At 30.1% G+C, this 11,508-nt stretch overlaps 4 protein-coding genes across 4 annotated transcripts; 2 read left to right on the top strand and 2 right to left on the bottom strand.

The window, feature by feature from the left end:
* Positions 1 to 1,045: 1,045 nt before the first annotated feature.
* Positions 1,046 to 2,602, top strand: OCT59_006397 (uncharacterized protein; the record flags this gene model as incomplete). Its single annotated transcript, XM_025324392.1, has 2 exons — positions 1,046 to 1,135; positions 1,253 to 2,602. The coding sequence occupies 2 exons, from the start codon at positions 1,046 to 1,048 to the stop codon at positions 2,600 to 2,602; spliced, it is 1,440 nt and encodes a 479-aa protein (XP_025186418.1).
* Positions 2,603 to 5,802: 3,200 nt separating this feature from the next.
* OCT59_006396 (uncharacterized protein) lies at positions 5,803 to 6,273 on the top strand (the record flags this gene model as incomplete). The annotated part of the gene is made up of 1 exon (XM_025313897.2): positions 5,803 to 6,273. The coding sequence occupies one exon, from the start codon at positions 5,803 to 5,805 to the stop codon at positions 6,271 to 6,273; it is 471 nt and encodes a 156-aa protein (XP_025186417.1).
* Positions 6,274 to 10,191: 3,918 nt separating this feature from the next.
* Positions 10,192 to 10,583, bottom strand: OCT59_006395 (uncharacterized protein; the record flags this gene model as incomplete). The annotated part of the gene is made up of 2 exons (XM_025324391.2): positions 10,192 to 10,291; positions 10,468 to 10,583. The coding sequence occupies 2 exons, from the start codon at positions 10,581 to 10,583 to the stop codon at positions 10,192 to 10,194; spliced, it is 216 nt and encodes a 71-aa protein (XP_025186416.2).
* Positions 10,584 to 10,883: 300 nt separating this feature from the next.
* OCT59_006394 (uncharacterized protein) lies at positions 10,884 to 11,508 on the bottom strand (the record flags this gene model as incomplete). Its single annotated transcript, XM_066141241.1, has 4 exons — positions 10,884 to 11,144; positions 11,219 to 11,228; positions 11,417 to 11,425; positions 11,501 to 11,508. 4 exons carry the CDS (start codon positions 11,506 to 11,508, stop codon positions 10,884 to 10,886), a joined length of 288 nt encoding a protein of 95 aa, XP_065998051.1.

The raw sequence follows: 11,508 nt of genomic DNA, 5'->3' as shown, positions 1-11,508 counted from the left end.
CAAATCGTTTAGGATATCGGCGATTACCCGTGAAAGTTTCGACGTAATTATTTGATTTAAGCTAAATTACATCATTGTAAGAAAAATATTGGTAAATTAAATGCACTTTATATCTTGGCTGACTTGGCTGATGTTACGGGTTTCCCTTTTTCATATTATTCATTTATACCAATATTAGATTTATTTGATAATTCTGGTCAATAATTCCGGCCAAATTTATGATCCCTTTAATAGAGATTAGATCATATTGATATTGATCATATTGATCCTGTATCTAATAAATCTTAAAGAGTACAAAAATAATTAAATCTCTTGTGAGAAATGAGAAAAGTAGGTGAACAATAGGTAATAGGTAACGTACTAGATATTGATGATCACGATTTTATGTATATCAGATAATCAAATTAGATTTGACAGAGCGAATCATTATGGAACGAATTATTTTATATTTTGTACGAGCTCATGGTTTTTTTTAGCATGTTGTAATTGCTATAGTTGAGATGGAATAACGTTCGGAGCGAAATGTATGAAGAGTTGGAAAATCATTATTGTCACGTGAGATTTCGGCGTTACGACATTACGTCTTATGATACGTATCCAATAACTCAGTATACTGTCTCGTGAGATCGAACTATAATTACTCATTCTAATTCTAAAAATAAAATTCAACCATCTTGTTTCACAAGATTTATCGTGTTTCACGAGTTTTTATGGATATTTTTCGCTACGGATTTATTATCATGAATAATTTGATTTTATAAAGTACGCTAAGCAAAAAAAAAATTTTGATCATTACTATGTAGATATGTAGAATATGTAGATTTTTAAAAAGAGTTAAGTAATAATAATAGCATGATTCATCACAAATTTTTAAAAAAAGAAAATTCACAAAATCGAAATAATTTTTTAATTCATAAATAGAAATTATTTTCCTGGATTTTTTTTTCGTTCATCATTTTTTTTCTTTTTCTTCTTCTTTACTAAAAAATCTAAATCTAAATCTTAAAAAATAAAAATTTCTAAAATTTCTTCAAATTAAATCATAATGTTGTTAGGATCATTTACATTAGATATACTTGTTAATGGGTTACCCGTTCCTGAGATTAGTCAACCTTTGAATAATTCAGAAATTCCTGTAAGTTAAAATTACTCGTTAACTATACTTTTATTTACTTTTCATATCAGATATTCTTTTTTTTAAAAAAATAATAAATAAAAAATAATTATTTACTTTTCATTTTTCATATTCTAGATTTCTCCTACTGGACCTTCATATATTTTTGATGAATCAACTAATCAATGGCATGTTAGTGATATTATCAATTTGGCAAACGTACAAAATCCTGCTGGATCATATTTTACTGTTAGATTTTCTTCATCATACGTTTCACCTTGGTATCCTTTAATGGCTTATCTCGTTATTGATGGACAATTGGATTATCGTTATATAGAAATTTATAATACAGGATTTTATTTAAGAGATCATTTCGTATCATCTGATAAATCAATGAAATATTTTTTTAAATTTAATAATATTATTAGATCAAATTCTAATAATAATAATGAAAATAATGAAAACCAAATTAAAAATAATAATGAAAATAATGAAAACCAAATTAAAAATAATAATGAAAATAATGAAAATCAAATTAAAAATATTAATGAAAATAATGAAAATCAAATTAAAAATATTAATATTAATATTAAAAAAAAAATGAAATATGGAGGAATTGGTGCTATATCAATTTATTTTTATAGAGCTAAACCAGTTAATGAAATTTGTGATGATATGCCAAAATTTGAAATTAATCAACAACCTATTTTATCTAATGATGAAATCATTAAAAATGATATTAATATTACTTCATGTTTTGATATAATTTCTAATCCTTTTGGTATAATGATACCTAATATGAATTATTTAAAATCTTTATATGATTTTCCTATTGGTGTTTTACATTTACATTATAGAAATTCTTCTTGGTTTAATTCTTTCAATTCTTTCAATGGTGATGATCAGAAAATTCCTCTTTTGAAACCGATCAATTCATATGATTCTGATGGTAATATGATGGCGTTAGTAAAACAAGAAGTTGGTCACGTATTTATGAAAAAAGAGTCGAATGAGACGAAAGAGATGAAAGATACGAAAGAGACGAAAGAGGCGAAAGAGACGAAAGAACCGAAGGTGCCTCAGCAGAAATATGACGAATTCATGACAATAAAGCAAGAACTTTATCAAAAGTCAAAGCAGGAATTAATTGTAAAACAAGAACCCGATCAACAAGATTTTGGTTTTATCTCTGTAAAACAAGAGAATCATTCATTAAATAATAATATCTCTAAAGAAATTAAACAAGAGATTATTAAAGAAGAATCAAATACTTCAATCAAAGTTGAACCTATAGAAATAATTACTAATATGGATGTAAAACTACCTAAAAAACCTAAAAATATTAAAACATCAAATGATCTTGAACTTCACAAAAAAAATAAAAATGGAGGAGAAATAAAAAAGAAGAATAAAAAAGACCTTCATAATATAAAGAAAGTATGCAGACCAATCAACTCAAATTTATTGGTGAAAAAAGATTATTATTAAGGAGGGGAGGGGAGGGAAAAAAAAAAGTTTTTTTTTATTGTAAGTTTTGCAATGTTTTTGATGCTATTATATATATATATATATTATTTGGAAATGTTAAATATGTAAAAATGTAAATAGAAATATAATTCTTACAGTATATAGCAATTAATACATGTAATTCAGATTAATATTTGCTTTATCAATGTAAATTGTACAAAATAAATTTTTGAATTAATTTTTTTAAATTTTGTTACAAGTGGGTAACGAAAATTTATTCCCCTGAATAAAACTTAATATAATTTGCCGCGTTTACCACGCTACAATTTTCGTAATTTTCGTACACATTTTTATAACAGCACTTGATAATATGCTTGTATTAATATTATTACAAGTGGGTAACGAAAAATTTATTCCCCTGAATAAAACTTACCGCGTAGTTAAAAAGTTACCACGCTACAATTTTCGTGATTTTCGGTCGCATTTTTATAACGACACTTAATACACCTAATAATACGCTTACCTATAAAAAAATTTTATCCGTTATTCCTGTAAAACTTCGTAAAAATGGGCCTTTCGCGGATCCATTCACGGAAATGTAAATAATTCGATAAATTCCGTTATAAATTTATCAAGTAACTAGTGGTGTTTTGAATGTTATATAAATATAATAATAGATTAGAACGACCTTTCAAAACTTCAACGGCGATTAAATATTCTAATATTTATAATATTTATGAATATGTTCTATTTAGTGGATTGCACAATAAGACAAACCCGGTTTCAATTAAATTTCTTCAGATATATCGACATTATAAATTTTATTTGTCTAATATAATAAGCGTATTATTAGGTGTTATTATAAAAATGCGAACGAAAATTACAAAAATTGTAGCGTGGTTACTCTGTATGTATGTGTTAAATGGGAATAAAAGTAATTTTCTTTTTTCCGTTACCCACTTGTAAGAAAATTTTATTTGTCCAATATAAGCGTATTATGATATTAATCCTGTAAAAAAAGTCATTCCATTTTTTATATTCCATCCTTTTTCTGTAAAAGGCTCATATTTCCGGAATTAGATGGATAGAATTGTCAAATTCCAACATCTAGCTAATCAATTCGTGTTAATAATTTTCGATTTGTATAATAATATTTTGCCTCATATTTGGTGTAGTGTATTCGTCATCCGTTTGATCCGGTTCGGGATGATCCGGATGACCATTTCAATATTAATACTAAGTGTCACTCATGATCATCTTCATACTAGTTTTTAAACATTGCGAGTTTATAAAGTTTAAAATAGTTAAAGTTTATATTTAACGAATGACACGTTCCAGAGGATTATCCATTTATTTCATGTGAAGAGGGTTTTTTCCCTTCGGGGAAAAAAACCCTATTATTCCCAACTCCCCATGAAATAAATAATATAAAAATCTCGATAATCCGGATAACCGTTACCATAAAACGGTTACAGTACATTTCGCCGAAGCAATTTCGCCGAAAGGAAGGGACGTTTTGCCGAAAGTGCATTTTATCGAATCCATTTCGCCGAATCGTCCATTTCACCGAATTCCATTTCGCCAAATGACATTTCACTGAAAATTGTAGCGATTAACGTTTTATAAAAAATATTCACCACCGCAATGAAATAAAATTTAAATTATTTAGAGATTTTTTCTTTTTAACATATTATCACTTTAACATTCAAGTAACTGATATTAATTGTTAAACATTTCGCCGAAAATTATTTATGTTTATAGATTTTTATTAAGTTTATCTCGTTATTTATAATACATTAATCTTTTTTTTTACTTACTTTTTCGCGAATAAATGTTTTCAGGAAAATAAAGTTATCTATTTATTGCTAATTCGGCGAAATGTTCATTTGATAAAATGGCTTCGGCGAAATGGAATTCGGTAAAATGGAGTTTCGGTGAACAGAAATGACATTCGTAGATCCAATCCGGATGGTTTCAAACTGCGGATTGGCGGATTGACGGATCACCTAATTTGATGCCATATGATATGCAAATATGTTATTGCTTAAATCATTTGGTAGTATTTATTAAAAGATATGTTTTAAGGGAAAATCTTCTGCCGATATATGATAAAATCAACATCTCGTTGTATAACAGGATGCTGATCACATGCTCACTTTAATAAATTTCTTTAATTAAATGTACTAAATCACGTCTTTTTAGAAAATTGTTTCTAAATTAAGAATTTAATAATAATGGAGTAATGGCGTATCTCAAAATATACCGCTTATGGGCGAATATACCCCCCTATTTCTTTTATAATCGTAAATAAAAATCTACTGATTGCTCATCTCGAGATCTATAAACAGTAGATGATAAATTCCATGCAATTCCTATTCGTGCTTTATATGTACATCGAAAAAATCCCATCCAAAATGGAACAATGGGTGATTAAGTATTCGTAATCATGAACAAACATGGGAATAAAAATTCTACCGTTTGTTTCTGTCGTGATGATGGTGTTACAATGCCATCTTAATTTCCATTTAGTTTCATTCTAAATCACAATCCGTGCTTTTTCTCATAATTATTCGAAAAAGGGTTAGACTATATCTTTTGAATTAATAATTGACTACGGTTACTATGATATAATGGCGTAGTTATGTCACGTACCCATACGCATCTTCAAACCACCCTCACGTGAAAAACTGTATTTCATATGTTTACGTGGATTTACTAATTTACCCATTTTTCTGATTGGCTGCCGGTATTTATATATATGGATTTAGGGTGGGATTTAGGGTTGGGAATTAGGTAGTACACGGTATAACACACCTTTTTTCCATTGAAAATCCCTGTTCGTCACCCCACATGTCACAGAAAAATGTGATAAATTAGTGAAATCGATTTAAATATATCAAAGATGTGTTGTGTTAATTTTTTTTTTTTTTGCAATCACGCGATTTTGATCTGCCATTCTGCCTCCAAAAGTAGTGTTTACATAACTACTATTTTTGCCTCATTATATTCATTCAAAAACAAAAATTAGAATATACTTTTTTCTTTTTCTTTTTTTTTCATAGATAAATCTATAAAATGAATGGCACGATTTTTGTGGAGATGGCCGCTTTTTTTCATTATAAAAGGAAGCCAAGTTACTGTCAGTTTACAGCAAGAAAAAGCATTGATACATTCTAAAAAACAAACTTTCAACTTCATTTATCTACCTTCCAAAAGAAACCATGAATCGAAATATTATTTTTGCATTCGTTTTGTTTATTACCCTTTTCAATCTTTGCACGGTCAACGCAAGTCCATTGGTTAAAAGAAGCACCACTTTTAATGAATGTCCACTTAAGGGTATTCCCACCCTCATTGTATCAATGTCACCTGATCCACCGCGATCTGGTAGCGGACCTACAAGTTTTACCGTTTCCGGGGTATTAAAAGAACAAGTCACCGCAGGCACCACCTTCCTAATGATTGTATTTGCAGATGCGTCCGGCCAGAAAATCTTAACTAGTATCTACACCAAAGTTTTTGAAAAATCATTCGCACCTGGAGAAACAGTGACTATTGCAGTAACAGACGTTACTACACCTGATAATCTTCCTAATTCATACACTATCGGAGTTGGTGTTGGAAACCCAGATCTCGGTAATCCAATAACACCATTGATCTTTAGCGGCTGTACATATGCTGTTATTGCATAATTATATTAATTAAAGAAACTACTTTCGCCGGTTCGAATGTTTTAATTTTCTTTTTATTCTATCTTTTTTTTTAATTTAATACATATTATTTTCGATACAGTAGTTTTTTATTAGAAAGAAAAAAAAATTAATCTAATCATAATGTAATGACATTAAATGAGTTTTGTTCATTAATATATAATAAACTTAATCTAATCAAATAAGTTTGTCTTTAAATGTGCTGCATGTCTATGAAATTTATCAGAGATTGTGACATCACGAAATGTCATTAATAACCGTTAAAAGTTCGTAATTTTGATTGCTTTTTCTTTTCGAAGAATTAACATTTTCATTGAGCGTATCTTCTACTTCTACTTCTCCTCGGGATAAATTTTACCGAGGAAATCGTACTGGAAATCGTTAGTCGTTACGATTGGCCCCAATTTTTCTCAACTTCATTTTCAAGATCAGAGACAATGTTTTATATCCTTAAAAATCTCAATCGAGAAAATTAAATTATGGTAGCAAAAATTAAGGCTTATAATGTCATTATCCGCGCTGGAAGACATCTTGCTTTCCTAAATACATAGTGAGAAATTTCTTCCGCATGTAAACTTGACTTCTGATATATGCATACCTTAATTTTTCGTGGGAAGGTTGGTTGAACTTCCACGAACTCCTATACGTTTAATATCTTGCTGAAAAGGAAGAAAAATAAGATATAGGGCATGATTAACATATTCGAATGGCGTAAAGAAAATATAAAAGCACGAGAATGTGGAATTTTCATACCTCTTTACATGCGAGATCTTTGCAAGACGCAAAGTTAGACTAATGCCCGACGATCTCGAATTTGCAAAGTCCTCAGCCCTTCATAACATATGGTTTTGACATCACTATTTACTTACGAGGTAGGCTTACACTCAGTGTACTGCAACCGTTAGACATTCCTCATTTTTCTCATGTTTGTTTAGGGAAAAAAATAGATAAGAGAGGTAACGTTAGCACATAAAATTAAATATGTCGCACAGTGTTTCTTTTTGTAATACAAAAAGACATGTGGCTCAGCAAAATTCTTCCGAGCTGATGATCACTAGTAGGTTCGGAAGGACAATCATTTTGATTTCACAAAGTCCTCTCCCGAGAACTTGAACAACTTATTCTTTCTTTTGTATTAACTAAGTTACCTGATAGATAATTCGGAAAGGAATCGTATTATATTTCTTGAACATTATAAGTGGACACCGAGCGATTAATTATGAAAAAATATATACAGTCGGCCCTCGATATAACGAAGTAGGCGTCCGGGCCGATCAGAGCTTCGTTATGAGAAAATTCGTTAATGCTATAACGAATTATTCGGTATAGCGGAAAAATTTGGTATAGTGCGCCTTCATGAGCATGACGTTCTACAAATGTAAACTTCGAAACATAAATCATCTATCTTTTGATAAAATGAATTAAAAGTGGTAAAATTGCTTGTTGAGAAAAATTTCATAAAAACTAATATTAAACTGCCCTTTATATTAAAATTTATCTTCGTTATATTAAAATAAAAAAAAATTCAAAGAAATTCGTTATAAAAGGGGTCAATTTAATTTACATACGTGAATTTATAAATTTTTCTTCGTTCAACGTTATACTACATTTTATTAGTAATATTTAGGGATTGGAACCGTCCAAAAAAACCTTAACCGGTTAAAAACCGGTTAACCAAGGGTCTTAACCGGTTAAAACTCGGTTAACCAAGGGGTCTTAACCGCAAAAATTACCTTCTTGACCCTTCTCGCATTACTTTCTTGACCCAGTCAAAATATGCATGATTATGTATGACAAAAATGTTCCTTTCTTGACCTGAAACGCGATTGTGATAAACAAAAAAGAAATATTTTATTTTTTATTTATATTTAACAAAAATAGCGTTCAATCTGTCTTTTGCGAGTTGCGAGCATGGTCAATACTTTTTTATTTCTACAATATTGATAAAATTAAAATAATTTTATTTTATTTACAAAAGATAGCTGATAAAAAGATTACATTTAAGAGAAATACATTAATTAGGTAATAAATACTAGCATAAAACTAAATATTAAAATATTAAAATAAAAAAAAAAATTATTTTGTCATTAATCATTAATGATAAAAAAATTTAATCTTTGTGTATATCTCTTGAAAAATTATGAAAATAAGAAAAATAACAACGCGTTAATGTTTTTTGCAGGTCAAGAAAAGAACATTTTTGTCATACATAATAATGCATATTTTGATCAAGTCAAGAAAGTAATACGAGGAGGGTCAAGAAAGTAATTTTTGCGTCTTAACCGGTTAAAACTCGGTTAACCAAGGGTCTTAACCGGTTAACAACCGGTTAATATTAAAAATTGCATATTTAGTTATAGGAAGACTATATAATATATATCACTAAAATTATTATAAATAAATAGAAAAAAATTCGGCATTAAAACTTCAAGTTTAGGAACACGTGGCCGCAATTTACATATCTCTGGGCCGCATTATATAAATCTGACTAGAATTATGATAAATATAGTTTTAACCGGTTAACCGATTTTCAAAATCCTTTAACCGGTTAACCGTCTTAACCGGTTCCAATCCCTAGACTCATATTCGGTGTAACAAATTTTTTCCATATGATTAAATGCGTACCACTCTAAAGATTCGTTATATCGTGAAATTCGTTATATCAAAAATTTGCTATAGAAAGGGTACTGTAACTTTGTTTTATAATTTCAATATAGTTATATTAAGACAAGGCTGGTTTCTTGCTTTATTTTTGAAAAGATATCTTAAAAACAATTTTATTATATTTCATTTCTTACATTTCTTACATGGTATTTCTTTTCGAAAAAAATATACGTACAATAAGATTTATAAATACTGTACTAAGCTTTGTTAAACTCATTAAGATACTTATAATAAACTATGAGTATAAACATATAATTATGTATTTACGCGTTTAATATATAAAACAAAACATTAATATACTGTACATTGCATCATTTTATGTATATCATAGGTATAAAAAAGTGTTTACATTTGTGTACAATGTATCCTTTTTAATTAATAAACTTGAAATTTCCAGACTGGTCACAGTATGAAATTCAAGTGGAAGAACGAATTATCTAAAAGGCAACTATTTGATCAGATTAGATATTGATAGCATCGTTATAAGTATCACAATCAATAACGAAATCAATTAAATCATGAGCTTGAGCATTGTAATCTTCGTTAAGGGTTTATTTTTTTATTATAAAGAGTGAAAATGGTTGGTAACTGGAAGCTCCCTGATGTTTTTTTTATCGTTCCTAAGTCTGTAAGCAAAATGACTGTCGAAACAATAGGTCATTCAAGTGATTTTAGTGTGTGTTGGAATTCAGAAATTAATAATCAGAGTGAAATGGAATAATATAGGTATTAATGAATAAATGAAGGAAAAAAATATTTTTGCTGAAACTGTTGGATTATCTTTCGAAGAAGCATAGCTTCAAGAAAGGGTGATCGTCTCACGAGTTCAGAGGGGTCTGGCTCATTTTGCTGACATCGATAATTATTTCGCAGACAGACGCTTCACCGAAAATCGCAGTTTTGAACCCTACCCTACCCTAACCTTATCTAACTCTAATCCTTAACCCTAATCCTAATCTAATACTAACCTTAATTTTCATACCTAACCCTAACTCAAATCCTAAATTCATTTGTCGGTAAGATGATTGTCAGCGAAACATTTGCCTGTGAAATGACCCATGTCGGCGAAACGTCTGTCGGTAAGATAATTGTCGGTAAATGAATGTGACCCTTGTATGATCAGTATGATCAGCTGTCTCATCATCATAGTAGTACAGTATGTTTCAGTTGTTTCACCCCATTTAGCTGTCTTGTCATAAATATTAGGCGTGGTCGGGATATTTTCCTCGACTGAGTCTAAACTCTAGCATTAGTCTGATCACTTTCTGGGTCATCTTCTTGTATTTCATCTTCAGGGTCATCATTAAATCCATATTTGGTTTTTCGATAAAGTGATCTATCTGAGAATCAGTAAATCTTGAAATAGTATCTGCGCTATATGTTTTGATGTATTGAATCTTGTCCATTCCTATTTTTTCGAATAAATTGTCAATCCTCAAAGCTTTCTGTGTTTGCTTACATATAATTTTGCACTTGGTGTCGAGGAGCTCAACGAAATGTTTCTGTATTTACTGCAATTTATATAGACTAACAATATCACCATTTCTCTCTATTGAAGTCTCATTATTTGGGCAGACCAAGTTCGCTGAAACTTCAGTCACATGTTTATCTTCCTCGGATGAAATCATTTCTTGAATAAACCCTGTTCGTTTTTTCGCTCATGGGAAGTAGTAGATATAGTAGATGCAATAATATTCTGGGAAATCAAGTGTACTTTGTTACTAGAGGTAACTAATTCACGTTGAAGTTTTTTCTTCTTATTCCTCTGATCTCGTCACTAACCTTATTCTTATGCTCGTTCAAGAAAGCGTCTGTCTCTTTTTCCTCCAATGACTTATGATCACTCACACCCACCTTCTCACATACGTTTGAGGAATCGAGGCTTCGAGTCTCTATTTCATCTATAGTATTCTGCTCATTTCCTGAAATCATTTAATAATCGTTACCTCTGGTAACATCTCTGATTGAAAGAAGGTTTGCTGTTTGTTCTCCTCGTTGTCGTCCCTTAATTTTACCACTTCGGCCTTAAGCTCGGAAATTGCATTATCACGCCTGACATTTTCAGCAACAGTATTTGTCCTACCCTTCTCCAACTCCTCGATTCTACTCTTAATCTCAGCCCTTACTAGATTCACAATCTCGCCCGTAGCCACGCCATACTCGGCCTTAACATTGGCATTCTCGACAGCCTAGTAATCTTAACCATAAGTCTGACGTTCTCCTGTCTAAGTAAGTTAATCTCAGTTTCCATTTTCAGAAACACTTTTAATACACTATATACAAGCATTCAAATAAAATAAATATGTGATTTTGGGCGAACCAAGTTCGTTAAAATTTTGCCAAGAAAAATTTTTATTAATACAACGGTAGCGTGACTCACTACGCAAAAATAAATACAAATCGGGACTTTGCCCGGGTTACATGCAAAATATACGAAACGGTTTACTAAAGTAAACAACACCTCTGCGGTCTGTTTTGATAAGAAATAAAATACGTTAATATTATTGAATCTTCTAAAAAACGCGAATCTGAGTAGCAGACTTACTTGCGCAT

This window comes from Rhizophagus irregularis, chromosome 14 (genome assembly GCF_026210795.1).
Source record: "Rhizophagus irregularis chromosome 14, complete sequence".
Taxonomy (NCBI): Eukaryota; Fungi; Glomeromycota; class Glomeromycetes; order Glomerales; family Glomeraceae; genus Rhizophagus; species Rhizophagus irregularis.
This window is presented reverse-complemented; position numbering and strand designations above follow the sequence as displayed.